We start from the raw sequence: 25,583 nt of genomic DNA, 5'->3' as shown, positions 1-25,583 counted from the left end.
TTTGGAATACTTAAAAAAAAAACAACCGACAAAACGAACAACTTTTGCGCTTCTCTGTTTAAAAAAAAAATCACTGGCTTTAGGTGAGATTGATCTGAGGATTTCAGGGATGTCACAGTAGCTTTAACATGTACTGGAAACATCCAAGGTGAGGTGGGACGGGGATCTGAGCAACCTGACCCAGTTCAAGGTGTCCCTGCTCATGGCAGGGGTTGGACTAGGTGACCTTTAGACCTTCCAACACAAACCATCCTATAAATGAACAAAAGTGTCGATGGCTGATGGGGCAGCACTGTTCTGAACGTCGGTGGCTGGCTTTGTTTCAAGTGAGGAGATTTTAGGGAGAGCTTTTAACTTTAAATTTGTTGTTCTGGCTGGAAATAGACGATCTTTAAGGCCCCTTCCAACCCAAACCATACTATGATTCTATGACATGATTTTTCTCACATCTTGATTTTTGATTACTTGATTTAGTTACTGAACCCTTGGGAAAAACCCTGGAAACACGGAACTGAGAACTGAGACGGTGATTTTCTGCTGGCTGGGAAGTTCAGAAATTCTATGCTCTTGAGAACCAACACCAGCAGACAAAATCCATTGTCCTTCTCAATGGAAAAAGAATGAGATAGAGAATTTGATGATGAAAGATTTGTATCCTCTTCAATCTTTCCTGATCCACAGAAATCAATGATATCAGGGTGTGTTTGGGCCAGAGTTGTAATTAATAAAGCCATAAACAGAACTCTACAGAAGTTAATATTTGCCTTCAGAGCCGCTAAGTCATCTCTGAAGTGTTCAAGTGCAAGTGATGGACTTTGAAGGAGAAGACCCCGTGCTCAGGGGAGCAAAATGCAGAATATTCTTAATTTTAGGTGCTGGACACAGATTACAACTTGAATATAAATCTCACCAGAGTACCACTGAACATTTCCCATAAAAACTGGGCTCCACAAAGCTCCCTCTCAGGACTCGTTTACATCTTCAAACTCTCCTCTCAAGGAATCTGTATCTGAAATCCAATTGGAAAAGCAGACTGGAAATGTTGTAGGAACAGAAACTCCTTTCTCCACCAAACCAAACTGCACTAAAATAATTTTTTACTTTTTATTTCTTCTCTAAGAAGAATCTATGAAATTTCCCGTGGGAGCATCTTCATGTCAGGACTCAGTGGTTGTAACTTGAGAATAAACCACAGATTTGGGTCTTATCTCTTACAGCTCTCGTTTTATAGAGCTGTGAGGCTGCTTTATGAATTTAGAGGAGTTTTTTAGGTGACCAGTGCTCATTTTTAATTCTGGATTCAGGCAGAATGAAGGAGTTTGGAGTTCATACCATGGCTAAGGTTAATAACAAGGGCCAAAAAAAAAGTTAACATATTCTAGGAAATTCTGTTTTGCTTCATTTTCAAGAGTGGAAAACCAGATGGACCATGTAAGAGTCTGAACTTTTGGGCCAATGAAGTGTTTTATCTTGTTAATGCCAGATTTTCTTTGACTTAGAAGATAAAGTCATTCACCCTCAATAATATAAAAACCACTTCAATATTCTATGGTTTAATGATTTTCTATTTTAGCATAAGGTTGCATTTAAATTAAAAAGAAATAGAATGCCTCATTTTCGAACACTCAAATGAAACTACCTGAAATGTGCAAAAAAAAAAACCCCTCAGGAAAACCAAAGTTGGGCATTTTTTTTTTTCCTGGAAATTAAGGGGAACCTGCAAAACATCTCCAGTGTGGTGCAGCTTCCTTTTCTGATGGAAAACTGGCTCAGAAGAATAAATAAACACATTTTTGACACGATATAGTATCTCCTAGGCTAGACTCTTGTGTGCTTAGCCTAAGGGGTCTCCCACTTTTTCATGGCTCGGGGTGAACAGAAACATCTCCCGGTGCCCTCCCCACCCATCCACACTCCCACAACATCCCTGTGGCAACAGCTTCCCTGGGAAAGCAGCGTGATTAGGAAAGGATAAACCATAGTTATTAGCTATCATTTGATGTGATTTAGCACCTGGAAATAATGGAGAGGAAATTGTGCCAGATGCTGAGTCAGCAAAGTGCAGCCTACCGGGAAGCGTTCCGTGGAGCTCTGTCGATCAAACCGGAGAGAAACGCTCATGAGGAGGCCAATGAAAGTACCTGAATTGTGTTGCAAGAGCTGCAGGGCCCTGCCTGTGACCTACTTTGAAATATCCAGGCGGTTCTGTGGTGGCTCCATGGGGAATGGAGAGGCAGAGGAAGGAGGATCTGCTCTGCCAGATGCAAAACCAGAACCAGAAACTCTCTTCTCTGCCTTGCTCCCCGTCACTGGCCCAGGCTGGGTCATGAGTGCTTTGAAAACTGCTTTTCTTCTCTGGGAAGGGTGACATGAGTCAAGATGGAATAAAAAGTGAAAGACACTCTCTGTTTCTCCAGTCAGGACCTGTTCCCAGGGCTCGAGGACAGCTCTGCATTTCCCAGGATCTGGTGGCTTTCTGGATCTCTCTTTGTGTTTCACAGAAGCATACAAAGGTTTGGGTTGGAAGGGACCTTAGAGACCATCCAGTTCCACCCCCTGCCATGGGCAGGGGCACCTTCCACTATCCCCAGGTGCTCCAAGCCCCAATGTCCAACCTGGCCTTGGACATTTCCAGGGATCCAGGGGCAGCCACAGCTTCCATGGGAAATCTCTGCCAGGGCCTCACCACGCTCTGAGTAAAGAACTTCCTAAAATGTACAGAATTCATATTCTGTAGATGGTTTTGCCATCAGATTTTAGGGTCACCTCCAGCCAAAGCTCCAGAGCTTCCCTGAGGTTCAGCACGCCACCTTCCACCTCCTCAAAAAGCCTGCCCAACCCACAACAATTTCCTTCCCATATCCAGACTGTGACATATCCACCACCCTCTTTTATGGGCCCACCTTACACTGGTCTGCTGTGGGGTGGAGCTCTCTGACCCCTTTGCATCTCCCAAGATTTTGGAGCCCCCCAAAACCTGCTTTCCTCTGCTTTGTCCTCACTGCTCAGAGTCAGCTGTGCCTCAGTCATTCCTAGGAGCACATCAGTCACATGCACAGCAGAAGTCCAGAGTCACACCGACCCTTCTGAGCCATTCCCTCTCCTGGGGGCTGATCCCTGCCTCTCTCTTAACCCCGTGCATCTTCTTGGATGGACAAGCCCTCACTTTGAAGGAGATGCTCCCAGAAACACGGGGCTGAGGAAACAAGGAATGAGAGAGGCTGATCCATCCAGGCACACCATTCCTCCAGCCTCACAGCTCAGCAGGGAATGTGCTGAGCAATATCCTGCTGGAAAATGCCGTGGTGCTCTGCAGGAGACACCCTCACTCCCCTGCCGTGCAAGCCCAATGCAGAAAAAAGCCCATGCAGGGCATCTTCATGCACCCTGGTTTTCCTTTGGCTGCCCCGTCTCATCTGCTCAAGGACAGAGAGGAGGAAAATCTCTGCTAGTTTCACAGGAGTCCAACCAGATGATCCCACAGCCCCTTCTGGCCTTAAAATCCCCGCCTCTATTCAGCACTGCCAGCTCCTAACGCATCTCCCGGGGAAGAAAAGCCACATTCACGGGCTCGGATCCCTCTCTGTCAGGAGTCTTCGCTCCTTTTGGCTCTTTGGGACATAGGAATACACGTTTATCTCCTCGACCAGCAAAACCCACCCTGGGGACGGCGCTCCCCGGTGCCGGAGCCAACCCAAAGCAGCCCCCACGGTGTCCCCCTTCCCCCCAACACCCGGATGAAGGCGACCAAGCCTCCGCTGTCCCTGCTTCCCTGCTTGGCTCCCGTCCATGCGTGTGTGTGTGTGTGTTTGTGCCTCCCGTGGCGAGCCAAGGGCCCATTTGGGGTTGGGATTCTCCCGGGACAAAGGGATGCTAATCAGCTCCCTCTACTGTTCCCTTTTGTCTAGGACTAGCTCCCACGCTTGGACTTGGCACTCTCGGGATGCGGCAGAGGGAGCTCCTTGTTGCAACCAACCTGAGCCCAGTTGGGGGAATGCAGTGTGCCCAGCAGGGAGAGGGGAAGGAGGGGAGGGGAGCGGGGGGAAGGAAATAAATCCATAACTCCGCGCAGCCTGCTCCCTGCCAGCCCGGCGCATTGTGAGCGCAGCCCGAGGCAGAAGTTTCCAGTGCCTCCCGCCGCCGGGAGAGACGCCACCGGTTTTGTAGCCACGGGCTGTCTTGTTCCTTCTCCCCTCCCTGATTCCCCGTCTAATGTTCAAGTCGCCAGGGAAAAAAAAAAAATAACAAAAAAACAACCGGCAAACTCCCCCCCGCCCCGCATGTCAGGGTTGACAGATGAGGGTTGGTGCAGTGGGAGGCGGAGGGAGCGCAGAAAGCAAACGGGATCGGCTCCTGGAGTCGCTGCCATTTCCTTTTGCCCATCACTCCTCTCAGGGTTCGCAGCCTGCGCCTGGGTGTTCGCTGTTTACAGCTGCTTGCACGGGCTGTCTCCTCTCCAGATGTGCGGGAGCCGGATCTTTATCCCGGGATCGCTGTGCAGGTAGGGAGGTGATGAGGTCAGAGCCTCTAAGAAACCCCGAAAATGGTTGAGCCCACGGACCCAAGGGGATGGAGAGGCAGATGCAGCCAGATGTGATGTTAACCACACTCTCCTGGGTGCCATCCCAGCCCAGGGCCTGTCCTTGGACACCTCTGAAGCCACAAGAGGATGAAGTGACCCCTCTGATGGCCCCACCTGGCTCCAGCAGCAAGACAAGGAGCTCCTCACCACCTCACTGGTCTCCCGCTCCCAAAAGCTGAGGGATAAAGCTGAGGGATAACACCTTGGCACCTTTCCTCAGCATCTCTCTTTGCTGCCCTTGCAACCTGCAGCTCTTGCCAAGGCTCAGGGGAAGCTGCAAATCACCCAGGACTCTGTGGGCTGCAAACCAGGGATGCGGCTACAGCTCATCCAGACCTCCCCAAACTGCTTGTCCAACGTGCTGCAGCTCCAGCATGCTGCCTGTACTGAGCTAGCTACCCAAAACCCCGGTCAGGAATGCTGCAGCCAGGAATCTGGGCTGTCCTGTGGGCTGGAATGGACTCAGCAGTGCAGCATCCCCTCACCCCATGCAGCAATCCCCACTCCAAGTTCAGTTTACACGGGCACTAAACCCAGCTGGTGCTCCTGTCTGGAGCCAGGATGTGCCAGCCTTCCCCCCAGCAGCGCTGGCAAACCTCTGGCCTGCAGGATTTCTGCATCCTGACGGCTGAGAGGAGCTTGCACAGTCGCATTTTCAATCCTGATCCTTCCAGTTTCCTTCCCCATAGTTACAGGGTAGAGTTTGTAGATCTCCGTTGTTGATACCAGGGCAGCTGCCCAAATTGCCATTAGCGGAGAGGTAGACAGGGTGTGGTTGGAAATCAGATCCTCTTGGGAAGAGTTTCATGAGAGAGCGGAGAGTACCTCCTACATGTAACAAACCTCCTGGATGGATCAGTATCTTGTGGCTTTCTGCTCATGCCTTACTTTATTGCAGAAGTGGAGAAGGCTGATCCAGAGCAGGGAAAAGGAGGGGGTAAAACGTTTGGCTTGGAGACAACCGAGATGCCAGAATGCCATCAGGAAAATAGGATGAGATCTGCTAAACATATTCATTTTAAACCATTAGGAGATGTTGTCGTGCCTTCAATAGCAAGGGACTGCCTGCATTCAGTGGTCTGGGAGGTCCTTCCCAGTGCCATGTGGCTCCATCATTAAAATGGCTTCTCTAACTGGGACTGGACGGCAGGGCTGCTTTCTAACAGGAGGAATGTCAGGGGTGGGGACTATTTGCCCCCAGACTGGGCCTCCAAGAAGCACCCATGGAAGTCTGAGGATGTAGCCCTAGGCTCCCTCTATAGTCAATGGAGAGAAATAAACATCTTGCTATGATTCATGTTATCCTGAGATAGGTGTCTGAGATAGGTCAGATGAATTGCTCCCTGGAGAGGCCGACTGCTCTCCACTGCCTACAAAGGGAGCCTGGGGTGACTCGCTCAGACTTTGACATCTAACTTTGGGAGATGAGATCAGGCCTATCAGGGAGCCTGAGGCATGATGCTGTTATGACACAGCAAGAAAAAAATATGGAGGAGACTCGTGTCTCCGAGGGATTATAACTGAATTTAAAAGTCTGATTCCATTCTTGCCTAATCTGGGGGAAAACACAAGGTGAGCTTTCTCATCCACAGTGGTAAAGAGTCAACCCTTGAACACAGCTTTGGGCTTTCTGGAGGGAAAGAATACATGGGGCTTATCCCCAAAAAGTACAGAGTCCAAAACAGCATCACTCCAAAACTAAGCCAAGTCCAAAATCAGCCTGGCTACAAAGGTGACAGCGCCCAGCATTCCACAAGGACTGGATGTGATTTGAATCCCACATCTCTCAGGAGCTAGACAGATGCCTGCTCTGCCCTTCATGGAGTCCCTGGGAGCAAGAGTCTTCTCATCCAGAGCCGGTCTCCCTGGATTCCCTCAGTGATTGATGGAGAGATGTAGAAACGTCAGGGTGTGAATAATTTAATCCTAACTGTCTGGAATACATCAGATGAATCATGCCCTGAAGGACCCCAGCAACAACTGGAACTACCTGGTCCTGTCTCGCTGTCTGGCATAAAGGACCCAAAGTCTTGCTGACCCACAGCTCTTCTGCAGGCCCCATTTTTAACTCTTTAGGAAGTCTAAGTAGCAAAGGAAATGGTCATTGCTAGAAGACAAAATAGAGGGGCTGGTTGTCAACCCCAGAGCAGTGGAGGAGATTTGTAAAGAGGAGACTGTCTATCTTTTGGTGGTATGTCAAGGCAAAATGTCCTTCGGGAAGAGATGTAGTCAAATTCAGATTTTGGTTTCGTTCCAGAAGTCTCAAAGGGAAATTCTCCAGTCTGGATCATGCAAGAAGCCTGCTTGGATAATGTGACAGTCCCGTCAGGCCGTGAACATGCATTGTGTGCTCTGCTGTGGCATGGAATGAGGCCCTGGAGATCCAGGGATCTCAGATCTCTGCCAGTAACACACAGTTAGTGCTGCCCCTCTCCCCTGCCGAGGGACCTTCAAAGGGATTGTTTGGTGTCCCCTCCTGAAGGACACTCTGCCGTGTCTGTAAGGCAGTGTCACCTGCAGGAACATGGCGAGGGAAGATAACAGGAAACTTTCAAGCTTTGTGGTCAGTCTGGGTAAGATGACAGGGAGATCCCGTCCCATCCCACCTTGATTGGAGACGGAAGTGCTGGAAGGCAAAACACCCTCCCAGTTTAATAACAAAGCAATCCAGTGGTCTTGAATACTCCCTATTCCATTCCATGCTCACCCTGGTGGCTGCCCAAACAGGAGCTGCACCAGAAAGGACATGGCTTTGCTGGACACAGACGGGATTAACCCCGAGGGACACGAGCAGTGGGTCACTCCACCGCTGTTGTGACTCTCGACATTTGCCTTGGAGCGGGGTCGGCGGCCAACCATTATTTCCGGAATGAATTTATGCCTCCCAGGCCCTGCGTCACCCACCAGGCTCTCATTTGTCCGCTGGGGAATGTGATGCATGTCCTCGGAGGGCACATCCGATGGGTGCAGACACTCGGCAGAGCCACGGGACACGCCCGCCCCGGCTCGGTCCAACCCCCTCGCACGCCCGACGGACACAAAAAGGGCCGGAGCGGCTTCCCAAGGCTGCACACGAGTGTTAAAGTCTAATAAACAAGCCCTGCCGGCCAAAGCTGAAAGAATTGGAGCCCTCCCCAACAAAGCATTTAATCCAGTTTGGCGTAACCTTTGACATTATTAGGGATCGCAGTGACCCTAATCCAATCAGATTGATTAACTAAAGCGGAGACCCCATAAGCTGACCCCCCTCTGGCCTCTGCTATTTAGTCCTGACCAAACAGTGGGAGAGACGTGCCGTATTTACACCACAATGGGTCGGCGCTGAGAACCTGTTTCATTACAGAGAGACTTAAACTCCCATTACTCCATCAATGTATCATTCTTCAATAGTTCATTAAAAGCTGCTCCTCCACAATAACTATTAACCATTTCTCAGCCCAGCTGGCAGGTTTAAGGCCCCGGCTAGTCTTTAGCAGAAGGAGGTAGGAATGAGTGAAAGAAATAGATAGACAAGGGCTCCCTTTTTAAATTTAAACGAACTGCGGGCTTAAATAGTTGGAGGTAATTTACTTTTATTGAATGGGGGCAGGAGAGAGAGGAAACTTTTATTTTGACTTAATTATGTGCTGAGGTCCTTTAAAGAGACAGGGCCATGATAAGCTTTTATTGTATTCTCTTGAGATTGGTTCATATTTCTGCCCAGAGGAGTTTCAAAAAGAGCTCACGCGGCATTGAGAGACTCTAAACTCACAACTTAAGCATGAACAGCCTCTTCAGCCCACAAAAGCTGAAATTAATGCAAAAGGCACAATTCCCAATGCACGGAATTCAGCTGGAGATGGAAAATGCCAGTCAGGTTGCACTGTTCACTTCCTGCTCTCAGTGATGGGGTGTCCTTGTCCTACATCCTCCCAAGTTTTATCCCGCGTACCTTTAGAGGCAACTCAGGAATCTTCCCTTCTCCTCGGTAAACTGAAAGATGCAACAGTTGCCTTAAAAACTGCCAGACCTCTCAGGTGAGTGGCTGAGCAGGAGCTGTGGCTCAGGTGGTCATTTCAGGTCATGTGGCCGTGGCCACGTTTTTCTCCACTTTATACAATACAGGCGAAGAAACAAACAACAATATTTTTCCTTTAGATATTGCTGTTGGAAAAATTCAAGTGAGAGGTTCTTTCTACTGTCCAGCAGTTGAGATTTGAATTTCTCTGAGACTAGAAATGAGCTGTAATGCCTTATATTAGAAATGATTTTCTAATCCTAAACAGATTAGGTTTAGGTAGAGAGAAAGAGATGAGGCTTACTTTTTTGCCCATACAGGAATCCTGGTTTTTTGCATTCCAAGTAGTCTACACTGACCAAAACTCCCATTTCCTGGGGATTTTCAAGGAAAATCCAGCAGTGGCACTGTCTGAAAGTTTCTCCAGGAAGCTGCACAGCTGGCCATACACTCCCAAGACCACAGAGGAGGAGAAAAGCCCTGTTCCACAGCCTTGACCTTAAAACTCATCTCATTCCAACCCTCCTGCCATGGGCAGGGACACATTCCACTTTCCCAGGTTGCTCCAAGCCCATCCAGCCTGGCCTTGGACACTCCCAGGGAGGGGGAGTTCAGACCTCTCCCGAAGTTGAATAGGGAAGGTTTATTCCACAACCAAGGACCTGCAAACCTGAGTAGTCCAATAGGGTGGGATGGGGGATTTCTGCTCTTCCTCTGCCCTGGGTGACACACAAAGAGCAAGAGGGATTTCGGGTTAGGCCTGTCAAGTGTAGCCTTCAATAGCAGCAGGTCAGGATCCCCTGGACATCGCCATTCCCTGGTGGCTGAGCTCATCAATGCCATTCCTGTCTGATGTGTGTTTCTTTAGGAATCCCAGAACCGTTAGGGCTGGAAGGGACCTCTGGAGATTAAGCCTGGCTAAAAAAAACCGCACATAAATACAGTCTTAGCTGAAACACGTGGGATCTTTTTCCACAAGAAGGCTGATGGGGAAAAAGAGTCTGGTTTTAGGTGAGATATCAGAACATGGCTCTTAACAGGACCAGAGCCTGGTGACAGTTTGGCACTGCTGAATCACAGCTCAAGCCTAGCCCTGAATGAGCAATGAGGTACCACAGCAGCAAGGGCAGCGCAGACTGCGAGGCAGCCTCAGTGAGAGTTGGGCCTGGAAAGGATTTCCTGAAGGCATTAAAATCGGTCCTTTTCAGCAAAAGGAGTGCAGATAGTCTGCGAGGCAAAGGGAAGATGCTTTAGGAGCTGCTCTGGTTTGTGCTGAGGGAGGACGGGGTCTCCACTGACTCACACGAGAGCTGCACTCAGATCCTGGGTGACTTAAAATCCAAGCTGCAAAACAGATTTTTGCTTCCTTGCTTTCCCTCTCTCCTTTTCCCCTTCTCTCTTTCTGGGTAGGAGCTCAAGTATGTTCCTACCCTGGGGGATCTGCCGCACAAGAATGCGACTGAGCTGTTTTTTTTTCTCCCCCCCTCCTGCTGTAGGTGAAGCAAAACTGAAGGGTGGTTTGATTCTCCCTCAAGGAACAACATTCTTCAGTTATGAAATCGTCCCAGTCTCCTCTCCCTCCCTGAGCCCGGCTACCGAAAGCCTCCAGTCTGGAGCAGGGACAGACCCCTCGTGCAGCACCGCTGTGAGATAAGAGAGTTTGGCAGATTGTGGGATCGGGGTTCCTTCGGTCAGCAGGGAGGTGAGGAGCAGTTTATCCACAAGGATTATTGCTACAGGAGATGTGGGGTGTCTCATCCCAGACTGCCTGGGAGCACGGTGCCTGGAGAGGTCATGGACTCCCCATCCCTGGAAGTCCTCAAGGCCAGGTTGGACGGGGCTTGGAGCAATCTGCTCTGGTGGAAGAAAATGCCCAAATCTCTTCTGAGTATGCAGCAGGGGAGAAAGTAAAAGAAAAAAACCCAGATGGGAAGAACTGCAGAACACACCCCAAAGTGGGTATAGATCAGTTCTATACACCAGATTCCCTGCAACTGAAGGGAGGGAAGGGAGGGAGGCAGGAAGGCAAGGAGGAAGGCAGGAAGGAAGGTAGGAAGGCAGGAAGGAAGGAAGGAAGGAAGGAAGGAAGGAAGGAAGCTCTGTGCTAAAGGGAAAGGCAAATCTTATCCCAGACTTAGTGAGACCAGCAGGACCAGGCTGGACTTTAAAAGACACACAACAAGGGCAAAGAAGGATAAAGGAGTTCTCACAGGCTAAAATAGGCTCCTACCTTTACAAGGGAAAAGACCAGATACTCAGGTTTAGCTGAGGGCTTAAATCTCACAGGATTCAACAGCTTAGGGCAAAACATTTCTAGGAGTTCCCACATTTATAAAATTTCTAACATTTCTAAGAGTTCCCACTTCTATCAAGGGGTTCAGAAACAGTTGCCTGGATTTGAACGCTGTCCTATTTGCTGTGTTCATAACCAAGGAAAGCAGAACCATTAATTGATGGTGATTTCCCCAGGCCTTTGATCTTCATTGTATTTCATAACACTATCAAAACTGATGTTATCTGATAAGTCCAGTCCCTAGGAACCATCCCCAACAGCCCATCATTTCCCCTCTGCTATCATCTAGAGAGCTGAAATCACAGCACGGGGTCAGAAAAGGAGCCAGGTCCAGCTTGACCACTGCCAACACAATAATCCTCTGTGTTCCTTCCCAGGGGTGTAGGATAATGGGATAATTCATGCTGAAAGGGACTCGGGGAGGTCTCTAGTCCAACCTCCTGCTCCAAGCTGGAACTGAGATAACCCCACTCCTTTATCACGCTCAAGTCCTGCTTCCTGCAGGACATTTTACAGGACGTTTTTTCCCAAGGGAACGAGTTTGCAGGAGTTTTCCCAAGATCTCTGCTTCCACTCCACCATGGACATTGGTCTTCCCAAACCCATAGCTCCTCACTCACCTTTATCCAGCACGGGCCCAAAGATGGCTAAGCTGTCGTTGACGGTGGTGCAGTTCCACCTTCTCCCTCGAAACTGGTGTTGGCATTCCTGGATCCCAATCTTTACACCTTCTGCCACGCTGGGCATGATCTCCACGTAGTTCCGACAGAAGCGCAGCTGCTTGGGCACCAGGCCCGGGATGCTCCCGCACAGGATGGGCTGAGTCCCCAGGGAGGAATACTGGTGACCGATTGCCAAGGACCTGGGCAAAATAAAAACAGGGAAAAAGAGATGCTGTCAGGCTGGATTGCACCTTTGTGCTTGGTTCACAAGAACAGGGACAGAAAATCAACATCTTCAGTTCCTCTGCATTTCGCTCACCAGAAAACATCATTTTCACTGTCATCCCTCCCCAAAACACCACCACCTCTCTCCTGAAGTTCCGTACAGGCCCAGAAAGGCAAGAAACTCTGGTTTAAATATCTTCCTTCCCTTTTCTTTATCCTCCCAAGGCCTTAATCCATCATTGTGCTGCTTCCTCCCAAAGATAATTTCCTTTGCAGCCAGGGGGTCAAACATGTGTTTCTTTGAGAGACAAGGACACTTCTACAAGATGTTTTGTAGGAAATTTTAGCAGCTGAGGAAACCCCATCAAAAGCACTTGCAGAGCCACCCAATGTAGTAACTCCAGCAGTAGAAGCCATCAAGCTCTTTGGAAGGGCAACACCAAGAATTTGGGAAGGGGAACAGCATCATTCCATGGTGCTTTGGTTAAAGTGAGGGGAGTGAAATTAAAGCCCAACCAAACCAACAACCAAAAAACCATCCTAATTAAACTTGAGTGCAAATTCTGTGCTCAGTCCAGTGGAAGTCTCGAAAGGAGTGTCCATGAACCTTTATGTTGGTGAAGCCTTGGAGACAAACAAGTCAGCTCTGCAGGGAGATCAGCAGATATGCAGCTAATTAGATAGATTTTTAAAGTGTTTTTACTGGTGCTTCTAATAATAACCTTGATTACTAAAACTGAAGGGATTTTTAGAGCATAATTTCCTTTTCTTCTAATTAAATCTCTTGATTGTCTTTTCTGCCCTGAATTAATGACAAAGAGGAACCTGCCTGGGCATTGTGTATTTCTGTTTACATTCATTTTTGCTGTGTGGTTTTCATTTGGGAACAGCCTGGTGTGTTTGAATTACCAACAGGGCCGTCAGGGAATAAAGCCTTCACTCTCTTTTGCTCTGACTTAAAAAATAACACAAGAATTCTGTGGTTGCTCAAGAAGGTTCCAGCAGAAAATTAGCTTGACTTTAGCAGGTCTCTAGGCTGGGATAAAAATTATTTTAAAGTGACTGTCTCTGTTTGAAAGAGAAGGGTCCTTGCAGCCAGTTAACTCCTTTCCTGGAGGGGACCTGGCCAAGAGGGTACAGAAGTGAAAAGGAGGTGGACATTCACGTGGTCAGGAGCCACATTTCAAGGGCTTTCCTAACTGCAGACTAAGCTTTACAAATCCATCCTTTCCAGGCAAATGGGACATAAGAACATTCATTTCTGGATCCCAAATGGCTCCAGGTAGGAGTTGAGAACCAGGATAACCAGCCCAGACAACAATGTGCCCGTCAGTAAATGAACTTTAGATGGACAAGGTGGAAGGTGTGTGGAAAAGCAAAGGATTTCCAGCTGATTTCCTTAACTTAGGTGACTCTTTCCACCTCTGCTGAACTTCTGGGAGACGATCAATCTCAACATTATGGGACAATTCATCCTACTCCAGGGAGGGAAGCTGAAACAAATGGAATGAACTGTCCTCCAGAAGTGCCCCCCTTTTTCCGTTGCGTTAAAAGGGAGGAAGGCAGCTCTCCCCGACCCGAAATTGTGTCCGTGTCACCCACGTTCCAGTGCTTGTGACGGGGTGTCTCCAGCTGATCTGCTCACCCCAGGCTGCCTTTGTAATCAGTCAGTGGAGAGAAGCAGACACTTCCACGCCACGACTCCCCTGCCCAGTTTAGGTGTGTGCTTTGGGCTGGGGTGAATCATGGCCTTGCCCCCACCGGCTGTGCTGGTGGGACTGTCAAACCCCCCTGGGTGACTGGTGGAGTGGGGCATGTCTGCACCGTGGAACCTCCAGGTGAATCATGCCGTGATCCCTGACAATGAGGATGGATAAGTTCCTTGAAGCAGTCCCAGCCAGGGAAGTTCAGCCCTGTGTTGAAGGCCATGCAGAGAGCTCAGCTGGAGGAAGGAGACAAGTTCCTGCAAGAGCCTGCAGGGACCCACAGGAGAAAACCAAGGAAAGGACCTGTTTAACTCATTTTCCTTATCTCTGTGGCTAGATATGGGGTTTTTTGAGCTCTTGATTAATTCAGCACACACAACTGGCAGAAAACCGTCCGTGAAATGGAGCCCATGCCAAGTGTACATTTTTGTTTCACTGTTAAGTATTATACAAAACACTGGACCACAATTTCTGGACTAAAGACACCTTCTAAAACACTGTTTCAGGCTTCAGAGGATCTGCTGAGTGTGTTGCCACTGTGGCCTTGTTGGGAATGCCACATATCCAAATGCTAATCCATTGAACCCCCCCAAAACTGGGACTTAGGAGGTATTCACAGCTTTAGGATCGGGAGGTAGGTGGTCCTGTCTCTGTAAACCATGCGCAGAGATGCCTTCATTGAAGTCTTCAGGGAAGAACATGAATTTAGTTGTTCCTACTCATCCTCCAGCCATTGACTACAAAGAGTCCAAAATGGGGATGCTTTCCAGAGTCTGAAGTTAACTTTGGTGGGAACATTTGTTTCCACGTCAACTGCAGTCACCAACATCCTTCCCAAAGCTTTCCAAAATCTCTTACCCAGCTCCCAACAAAGATAAAGCATCCACTAAGTCACCATCAACTTGTTGCAGGCTCCATCCACCATGTTGTGAAGCCAGGAGGACTGTTTTGAGCTGTTTCAGTAGGACCCTGACGAAATTTAGGATTCTGGCCTCATAAACTTTAATCATATGAGCAGCCAAACTCAAACCCTTCTCTAGGGGTTTTTTTGGTGGTTTCTACAGTGGTAGACTGAAAATACCAGTCATAGGAAGAGGAGTTTATAGGCTGGTGCCCTCAACTATTTGTTTCCGTTGCTGGGAAGATCGTCTAAGATTAAAAAAGAATAAAAACATGTAGAAATACCTCTAATTGCTTTTTCACACTGCTCCCTGCTCAATATAGCAGGGAAACAGTCACACCTCGCTTTGATCTGCGGTGCAGTCTGGGAAGTTTAATCTGCAAAAGACAATCTCCAGCAAGAGCCTTATTCTCAAGGTGTCATCAGGCCCCAAGACAGTGCAACGCAAATTTGGCATTTCATGAGGCAGAGTGGAGTCACTTGACTTTCAGCTGAAGGTGCAGGGTGGAATCTCAAAACATCTCTCCATGAGCAGTGGCTCTGCTGTTAAGTAGAGCTGATCACAGTCCTCCTGGCTCACTCGCAGCCTCTCGAGTGTGATAACATCTCCCCGAGCACCCTCTTTTGGTTTCTACTTTGCTTCCAGGTGTAAACACTTTCTCCCTCTCTAAAGTCAATTTATCTTTAGGAGAACCCAGTTCTTTCAGCTCCCTGTCACTATTATTGATCATCAGGTGGGAACCTTATGAACCTTCCAACCTTCTCCTCCACCCAGAAAAACCCAACAACAACCCAACAACCAAACCTTTAGAAAAGACTGGGAAAGTCTATAAAGATCAGAATCTCATTTCAGTGTTGCTCAACTCTCTAGTAGCTCCTATCATTCATTTTTTCTCACTGTTTCCAGAGATCAAACCTGGCATTTGCATTTTTCCACTCTCCTGAGTTCTCCTCCTAAACAATCTCCTTCGTGTGGGTAATTTTGAAAATGTGGCGTCGAGAAACGGGCCGAGTGTCGTCTACTGTGGTCTAACCAGGCACCACCTCCAAATTCCTTAAGCACCAACACTTCCTGGATGCACTGACCCCAACCTCTCCTTTTCCACTGGAGAACTCCTGAAGCTCTCCATTTTACAAACACACTCATGCCCAGAACAGGCGCTGCTCAAGTCTGAGCCAAGCGAAAGGGTCAGAGTTGTACTTTTCCAACCAATCAGGCTTTCCTTCCCATTAGCACAGGAGGAGCCATGAAAACACTGCTCTGTATGTCCACAGCCAAAGTTCTTGGCTTATCTTTAAGCCTTGCATGCCCTGAAGTGTTTAATTCAACCTCCAGTGAGCATTTTTCTTTGCCAACACACCTAGAGAGCTCTTCATTTCCCTTATCTCGATCTATCTGCTCCTTCAGCAGAGCCGTTGTAAATAAGTACCTGGCCACCTTTTTAATAAATTACATGTACCCTCCCTCTTGGAATGGACACCCCAGCCAGGTTAGGAGGGAGAAATATGCAGGAAATACCTGCTCAGAGCTTTTTTCAGAAAAAGAGAAGGCTTCAGCTCTGGATGACCTCGCTGTACAGCACCAATCTACTGACTTTTCAAGGTCACCACCTTCTCAGCGTGTCAGAAGTCCTTGACACATCAGGAGCAGCATGTGGAGACTCCTACACCTGCTGGCTTCTCCCTGATTTTGGTCATTCCTGAGCTTTGTAGGAGCTTTGCTTTGCTATTCATCTTGGAGAGGCCTTTTGAGGGCTTCCTCCAGGGACATCCTTCCGGAGTCCCCGACACAGGGAAAACAACTGCATTTATTAATGCTGAACATCAAGGGTGCAACTTGTCAAATGACCCAGGGTAAGACCCTGAGTGCACTTAAATCCCACCAAATATTGAGAACTGAGCAACAGCAGTGATTTTGCTGCTCTCGTCTGCCCAGCCCTAGTGAGGAAGTTAAATCAAAGGATGCCTGCCTGCTCATAACAGAGGGGATTTATGTTCCCTTGTAGATGACTGAAGTGCTTCTCCCTTTGCAAGGAACCCCCTAAAAGCAAGTTAACCTCCTCCAAATCCTTTCTTATAACCCATCCAGCTTTCCAGAGGTTCAGCTCAGCCCCTGTTCCTTTCTCACTCATTTTGGCTGCCTCTCTGTGGTGCCACATCCCTTGGAAGATGAATCTCAGCTACATCATGAAAGCGGGGACAAATTGTGTAAAGCAGTTTATCTAAAAAGATGCATTTTCACAACACATCTTTGATATTATGATCCCAAAATATTGAAATTGAGAAGGCAGCTGGACATGTGTCCATAGGTTCTGAAAAGCTGTAAGGAAAACCCTCAAGCGTTGTCCCACATCTACTGGCACCAGAAGGGCTCACAGGGAAGCAGGTGATGAGCGGGCAGCCCCTACTCCATCCTACAACCTCCCAGATAGACCCTCTCTGGTCTCCCACCACAATCCTTCAAGCTGACCAGCATGAAATCCATGTATCTGAGGCTGCCTAAAAACACCTTTTGTGCAGAAATGAGCAGCGGGAAGGCTGTGGAGGTTCCAAAAATGGAGGCTGCCATGAATGGCCAATGGCACCGAATGTCAAGACGCTCCTGGGGTAGGATCTTTTAAGTCAGCCATGATCAGTTCCCATAAACCCTCATTGCACAGAGCTGACACAAGACAGATGAAGTGTGGTGTCCATCTAACATGGACAACTGGAAGCTGGGAAGAATATCCCAGAGGTAGAGACCAGGAACAGGAGATGGAGTTGAACCTCCTGGGTCTTTTCCACTCTGGACACGCAAATGTCCACAAGACTCTTGTGTAGAGACACGGGAAGGACAAGGACCTGCTGGAACGAGCTCAAAGAAGGGCCATGAAGTTGATTAGAGGGATGGAGCATTGTTCCTAGAAGGAAAGGCTGAGAGAATTTGGTTTATTCAGCTTGGAAAAGAGAAGACTTCAGAGTGACCTCATTATGGCCTTCCAGGACCTGAAGGGAGCCACAAGAAAGACTGAGACAGACTACTTACAAGGGCCTGGAGAGACAGGACAAGGGGGAAGAGCTTCAAACTGCCAGAGGGCAGGGATAGATGGGATATTGGGAAAAAATTGTTCTTTATGAGGGTGGTGAGGCACTGGCACAGGTTGACCAGAGAAGCTGTGGCTGCCCCTGTATCCCTGAAGTGTCCAAGGCCAGGCTGGACAGAGCTTGGAGCTGGCTGGGATTGTTGGAAGGTGTCCCTGCCCATGGCAGGGGGTGGGACTGGATGATCCTTAAGGTCCCTCCAACCCAGGACATTCTATGTTTTATGATTCTATGGTTTGAACCACCAGCCCAGGGACCAGGTGGGTGGGCAGGCAGAAGGAATTTACTAATTCTACATTCACTGAATGGCCTTATTTTTCACACCTCCCCCCCCCCCCAATATTCAATATACAATCATATGCTGTGATTATTTCTCTGTTTTACAATGAAAACAAAATCTAGAGGAATTTTAGAATGAAAAGAAAGGAAGTGGAACTTGTCACACCCCATTATTTTAAATGGAAAAGGAAATCATTCTGCTCACTAACGTCCCTCCTGCATGGAAGTGATTTTCTTCTCTGACATTAAAACTATCCCAAACCCAAGCAGCTACAGAATGTGGACAGTCACGAAAATTTTAATTGATGTTTTAGTTGAAAACTTGGAAACCACCTTAACACAGATCAGCAAAATGATAGGTTTGGCTCTAGAAGGCATGAATCAAGTAACTGATTCTGATGAAAGATATTTTTTCAGTTTGGGGGTTGGGGTTTTTTGTTCTGTATGAACCAGAAACAATCAAGCTTAGGCCTAAGCAGTCTAATTACAGAAGTGTCATATTTTACTTCAAAAATTCTGAGTGCCTGCAACATGGATTGCAGTAGGGTCTTCAACATTTGGCTCTGGGCATCTCGCTATCATGACTAAGGCATTCCAAAGAGGTTCACAAAAAGAAATCTAAGCCTGTTAGACAGCTCAAATTCACTGTGCAGGTGTCTGTCCTTCCAGGTTTTTTTTTTTTTTCCAGCCTGGAAAGGAAAAAGGCTGCAACCTACTGGATTAACTGTTTTTGTTGGGTACCTCTTTGTTCATCTCGAACATTATAGCACGAGGGCTATATTTAAATCCTTTTTTCTCCTCTAACCCTGAAAGTATGCACATAATTTTGTGGCCGAGTCCAATCCTGCAAACACGCAGGCACGGAGGTGACTTTTCTCCCATAATAATTCCCTCACCCTTGCCCTGTATTAATAACAACGATGGTGATGGTGATGATGCAGCAGCATTGTGCTTCTCCAGCACCTTTCATCAGAGGATCTCTGAGCGTGGGACTCACCTCACCCGACTTTGACCATTTAGAAGTTTGGAATCTCGGCCAAGCTCGCTGTCTACCGGAGTCCGTGGAGCAAGATCAGCATCTCCAGAGGGCAACTCAGCCCATCCTGAGAGAGATGCCTCAGATAGGTGGGCTGAATCACCAGAGATGCCCAGGAGGCAGCACTGGCTGTGCAAAAACGAGGAGCATAAACTGGACACCTTTTTATACAATCTAAAAGTAGGAACTGGGAATTTCACCCCTTTTTCACCGAATCTCAGAAGTCCTTGGAGAGCTGGAAGAGGAGGCCAAGAAAAGTCTTTGCTGTCTCTAACGTGGACTATGGCAGCTTATTTCGAGTAGTTTGAGGCTGGATTTGAAAAATAAGAAACTCAATGGAAGCTTCAAGTAGGTGCTAAGAAAGCAAAATTCCCTGAGCTGAGTTTGGCCGGGACAGCGAATTCCCACAGGAACTAAGGCACACCACAACACTCAGCACCTTCCACTCTAAGTGCAAGAGATGTTGCTTTGACTTTGTCTTCCCTTAGGATCAACAGAACAGAAGAGGAAAGTATACAAGTATTAACAACCCGTTCCTTGGAAAAAAGTCTTTGGAACTCTTTAATTACCCAGGGCAATTAACTCCTTTGCTACACATGTCATCTGAAAAACAACCCAGCCAGTGGAATAATGGCCCCTCAAACCACGTTTTCAAGCCTGGATCCAGGTCCCAGTGACCGTGGTGGTGCTTCCATACCACATCCTACATCCAGTGCTTCTCCCTGGAGGTCTTCCTAGTTGAGATCTGCCTCCATCCAGCTGCATTTATCTCATAAAACGTGCCAGGATGGCAGTGCAGGGCTTTAGAGATGTGTAAGCCTTAACATTTTAATCTGCCACCTACACTGCAGTTTATGAGTGCTGTAAATCTCATGGTTATAATGAACTCATCTAATGATATTGCTGATGGATAAATTTACCTGGGACGAGGAACAACAGTTACTTGCAAATGAAAGGGGAGTAATTTAAAGTTTCACGTAAACACCTTTGCTGCCTTACTTCTGACTTCTCCCAGCCTAACCCCTCTCAGGGTTTCATGACAAATGGAAAGAATGTGTGTTTGTGAGGCAACGACTGGCTGGCCTGGAAAAGAACCTGCCTCCTTTCTCCCCAGCACAATGCTTATATAACTTGGGCACTGGAATGAAGTTTTAGGTGAAAATAGCTGTAATTTTCTGGGTCAGGTGTGCTAAATTAGGGGAACGGAGGGAAGGGATAAAGCAACGTATTAGGCAATAAAAAATGCCTACACAGTGCAAAGATATTTAGACTCCTACTCTGAATTTCAGTAATAATTAGGACTGTGGCTAGTCCTAATGCTCCTAGTTCCCCCCCAACCCTAAAGCATCCCAACTTGAACCTTTTTTAAATGATCAGCAATATAAAGTACATATTGTGGTTTCAAACCTCTCGTTAAGGCTCATCCCCCTGCGCCGAGGTCTGGTCTGGGCTATGTCAGTGCTAAATACCTCGGAGGACTGGGCTCAAAGACCTCAGATCCCTGCAAAGATTGGATTTGGACTTCTAAATTGCTTAAGTGCTTAAGTGCTTGGGGGAATTTTATCCTGAAACTCCTCCGTGATGAAGCCAGTTTTGAAATGAGAACCACGGATGGAAAGTGCCATCATTTTGGGGGTTAGGTGAGAACAGCAGGATTTTCACTGTCCACTGCTCTAATGAAGCAAATTACTCCCATTTCTCCCCCTCTCCTTCAAGAAGGTGCTGTGAATACGCACGGGGTTGTGCCAAACACGCACAGCCCCTCAGTTGTGCACACACGCACACACACACAGAGGTCTGCGAGTTCCTCCTCTGGCTTTCACTGAGTCATCAGGCTCACCAAATGTGTGAACTCACGCTATAATGTTCTCCCAGAAAAATAACAAATTGATTTCATTTTTACAGGCTACAGCATGCTATATAATTGGAGACACTGCCTTGTCAACTCAGACCGGTCTGACCCGACCAGAGACATTGCTTACAGCTGTTTACGGAGCCATAAAGTTTCCTCCTCTTTGTTTTTCCTTCCTTTTGCACTCTCTCTCTCTCTCTCTTTTTTTTTTTTTTTCTTTTCCCTCTAATGAATCCTACAACTACTTTTTGTTCTGGCCATAAAATACTCTTGCCTTGATTTAGAGAAGCACTTCAGCCAGTGCTTCAGGTTAACACTGGAATCAATGGGGCTTGAGCACATATTTAAAACTGAGCATGTGTTTAAGGACTTTTATTGCACCCAGGCAGTCAATAAGGAACTTGTTGTCACACTTGCATGTGCTTTTTTTTTTTTTTTTTTGATTATCGATACCAAATTAGAAGTTTGGATTGGGCAACCTCAGGGATTGTTTCCTTTGCAGACCCACAGCACAGCTCCAGTTGCATCAGGAATTTTGCCATTTCTCATTGTCGCTGTGTCCAAATCTTAAACATCTGAGGAAGGGCAAACTCCTCCACTACTTTATCAACTCCACTGAAACTGCCACTTAGGACTGGGCACAATTTTTTTACATTACAAAAAAACCCACCCTGAAATCTTCTGAGTTTGTCACATTTGCCAAGCACTCAAAATAAGCTTAATTTTTCTGACCGAGGTAAAAATAACAGTTTTATGGAGGGTGGATTTGCAAGAAATTTTCCTTCATGTAAAAATCTTTTATATTTATCTTAAAATACTCAGAACCTCAAAAGTGAAGTGAAATGTTTTGATTTTTGTGGCAAAAAAGGATTTCTGATCACATGCCTGATTTTGCTGCCATGAAAAAAGTTGCTTCACTTTGAACTAATGAACTGAGAAAAAAAATCCCAAACCCAAAAGGGCTTTTCATCTACTTGCACTATCCATCAAAATACCTTCTAAGTACTCTGCAATAAATTATGGTTGTGCTTCCTTTCATATCATTCATTCATCATGGAATCTGCTCCTCCTTTGGTCTGAAATGTCACAATTCTCCTCTCTTTCAAGGCCTCTCAACAACTTGAGGACTGATCCATAGGGAATCAGCTGTTCCAGAGTCACAGATAGATATAAACACATCTTATACCCTCTTTGAGGACCATTTCTGTCACAGAGTGGACTGAGGGGAGTATTTGTCTGATCTTGGTGCTGCCATATGGGAAAGGAACATGAGAGCAGCTCGGGAAAGACAAACTTTCCTCCAAAAATACATTTCACGTCTGTATTTCAGCTTTTAGAAAAATGTGGAAAGCAGCAGAAGGCAAAGAGCTCCTCATCCTCTCCTTCCCTTTCTTTGGGAAGTGCTGCAGCAAAAGTTGACCTGGTATTAGACAACAAAAAATCCACACAGAGGAAAATCCACATGAACAACAACACCAGAGCCCAAAGGGAAAACAACTCCTAAAACAGCACCAGGACTGCCATGAGACCAAAGCTCAAACTTTTGCTGATTATACAACTATTTTTTTCTCAAATGAAAGTGCAATTTCTGCTGCAACAGAACAACTGGATTTTTTTTTTTTTTTTTTTTGCAAAGAAACTGCTTTGCATGGGAAAAAATCCTCATGGCTCCTTGACATGTTTCAGCTAGATCTCAGTAAAATTAAGGAGGTACAGACTGATGAGTCGCTCAGAGGTACAGGAAAAATGCCAGTGGATGTCCTGGCATTTGTATACACCTTGAGAGAGAGAGAAATTCAGAGATCATCTCTCACAACAGAAAGAATAACAACTGCAATAAAACCTGATGTAGAGAAAGAAGGCAAAGGTTTCATTTGCTTTACAGCACTGACTTTCGCCATTGTCTGTGGATCCCTCCTGTTCACTGAAACGGATGTGCTGCATCTCCCTCAGCCCAAAATTCATTCTGCTGTGAGGGGAACAGGCAGGGAGGTTTCAGCAATAAGGCAGCTTAATTTTCTTGGGCTGCTAAGCAAAATCCCTCCATTTGGCAATCCCTCAGCAGTGACAATGACCTAAAGTTAAGTCAAGGCTTTATAATCTGTTTTGGAGAAAGGAAGCTATATATATATGTTTATAAATATACATTTGTGTATATTTAGATAAGGTGTTACGAAAGAATTCTGTCCTGTGAAGGTGGGGAGGCCTTGGCACAGGGTACCCAGAGAAGCTGTGGCTGCCCCTGGATCCCTGGGAGAGTCCAAGGCCAGGTTGGACAGGGTTTGGAGCAGCCTGGGATGGCGGAAGTTGTCCCTGCCCACGGCAGGGGGTGGAATGGGATGATCTTTGAGATCCCTCCTGACCCAAACCATTCCATGATTTTATGACTCTCAAATAACAGGCTCTCCAAATCTCTTGGGTGAAAAAAGGTGATTTATAGAAAGGTTCTTCCAGTCTTTTGAGTGATCAAGCAACAGACATGGCCTAAATTCCAGCAATGCAGCCAGAGCATTATGGCACCACATATGCAGCACCAGATAGCACAGAGAAGGACCAAGGTTTCTTCTCCAGGCTCCTCTCCCTAAACCTGCTGGAGTCTGGTGTTCTCACACCAGAAGCTGTGGCTCAAAGAGTTTCTTCTCCAAGTGGTTTGGCAGATGTGGTACCTTGATGTTCCTCAGAGGAACAGAACTGTTCTCCAGGGTGGAAACTTCTCGACTGGTGAGGCAGTGCCTGGATGGAAAACGTCTGGAAGGGGGTCAGGCTGACGAATGGGAAAGAAACGGGGGTGAGAGGAAGAATCACAGAGTCATAGAAACACAGAATGGCCTGGGCTGGAAGGGACCTTAAAGACCATCTACTTCCAGCCCCCTGCCATGGGCAGGGACACCTTCCACTGTCCCAGGCTGCTCCAAGCCCCATCCAAGCTGGCCTTGGACACTGCCAGGGATCCAGGGGCAGCCACAGCTTCTCTGGACACCCTGTGCCAGGGCCTGCCCACCCTCACAGGGAACAATTCCTTCCTAATATCTAATCCAGCCCTACTCTCTGGCAGTTTGAAGCCATTCCCCCTTGTCCTGTCACTCCAGGCCCTTGTAAATAGCTTCTCTCCACCTTTCTTGTGGCTCCCTTCAGGTCCTGGCCACCATTTGGTCACCCTTAACCCTTCTCTTGTCCAGGCTGAACCATCCCCCTTGCAGGTAGGAGGGGAAGGATTCTGGGGAAAGAAAGTGGGTAGGGAGATGTCCTTGGAGCATCAGAACCCCAAATCTCTGACTTGGGGGATGAAATTAGATTCTGGGTGAAGAGCAAACAACCCCTCAGTGCTGGGGGCACGGAACCTCCGCGGAAGGACTCGGGAATCTCTCCGGGTGGCAGGAGGCAGGAGCAGCACCTGCACATCTCCCTGTGCTGCATCCCAGCCCTAATGATTTCTTTCTGAGAGTGGCTGGGGAGCTGCAGACAGGCTGCCAGATAGTGATCAGCTCGTGGAGGGGTGATCACTATTAGGCAAAGATACCAGCTTTGACATGCACCGAGGGAAGCGGCCAAGAATTTGGGAAAGCAATCCCAGCTTTCTGCTGCACGTTCCTCTGCCAAGATCCCTCCTGTGTTTACTTTAGAAACTAGAGACGAGCCCTCCTCTTCATAATAATAATAATAAAGCTGCAGGGTCACTCAGCTTAGCAGATGGATTCCTTCCAGCTTGGATTTCTCTGCGTTCCCTGCAGAGCTGAAGCAGTGATGGATCTGGGGGATTATGCAATGTTCATAATTGGGTTTCACAGGAGATCTGAACGGTGACAAACCCAGGCTGTGGGAAGGGAGCTCCACTGGAGACAATCAAATCCACCCATGGATCTCATGTGGAGTCTGAGGAGCCTGAGTGGCCACAGGGATCAGGCAGCCTCTGCAGAGGCAGCTCTGTCTCACCAAAGAACTGCAGGAGGCTGCTCGCTCCCTGGTTTTCAGCTTTCCCATGCTCCTAGACCTACATACAGAATTAGAGGATCATGGAACTGCTTGTGTAGGAATGGTTTGTCTGGGAACTTCAAAGGTCATCTACTCCAACCCCCTTGTCACAATCAGGAATGTCTTCAACCAGATCAGGTTGCTCAGAGCCCCATCCAGCCCGACCATGGACATTTCCAGGGATGGGACACCCACCACCCCTCCGGACAACCTGTGCTAATGAAAACGCGCCAGAATGTGGAAAAGTTGGAATCTACTTTGACTGGCCAGAAATATTTAACAGAACAAATCACCCAGGAGTTTTGCAACTTTTTTTCTTTTTTTTGGGTTAAGAAATAGAAGAATTTCTAACTGTCCATACTGCCTGGAAAAGAGAAAGTTCAATTTCCTCAATTTCCAAGGAATTTTACAGGAATAACATACTGAATGGTATAGAGGTGCTATAACTACTGTCTTAGAGCACAACTCTGGGGTTTATTACAATGCTGAACTAATTAATTGATGGAACTCAGTTTCACAAGTTATCACCAAGGTTCAGAGGAACAGAAGGGGATTTAGCAGGAATAAGAAGGAATCAGCTATTTCACACAAGGCAGGAACACCTGGAGATGTGACAGCACAAAGATGCCAGGGGTTTGAAGGTCTCTAAGCTCTTCACTTACAGGACATCACCCCATTTACAACCAACCAGGAGGGCAGAGAGGACTCTTTCTTTGGAAGGAATTGCTCAACTGCAGGGCTGAAAATGGCAGTGGAAGCAAAGCCATGAACACAAGAACATGTTTACCCTTGATGCCACCATCAGATGTCCTCTGCCTTCTGTTCCCTTCCCGCGTGTACCCACGCACGGACACACCTATTGACACATCCCTGTTTTTGGAGGCTTGATTGAACATTTCTCCTCTCTGGTGCACCTAAGCATCGGCCAGAAACATTGAGGGTGCCCTCAAGGAACTCTTTCCTACACCTCTTTTTCCTACTTATACTGACTAACAAC

General features: G+C 47.4%; 1 protein-coding gene across 1 annotated transcript in view; it reads right to left on the bottom strand.

Moving 5' to 3' along the window:
- The window catches only part of WNT3A (Wnt family member 3A), a 91,386-nt gene that overhangs the window by 30,816 nt on the left and 34,987 nt on the right, over positions 1-25,583 (bottom strand). The window contains exon 2 of the mRNA XM_039549704.1: positions 11,493-11,734. Within this exon, the coding sequence (XP_039405638.1) occupies positions 11,493-11,734 (242 nt within the window). The remainder of the gene's footprint in view (positions 1-11,492; positions 11,735-25,583) is intronic.

This window comes from Corvus cornix, chromosome 2 (genome assembly GCF_000738735.6).
Source record: "Corvus cornix cornix isolate S_Up_H32 chromosome 2, ASM73873v5, whole genome shotgun sequence".
Taxonomy (NCBI): Eukaryota; Metazoa; Chordata; class Aves; order Passeriformes; family Corvidae; genus Corvus; species Corvus cornix.
This window is presented reverse-complemented; position numbering and strand designations above follow the sequence as displayed.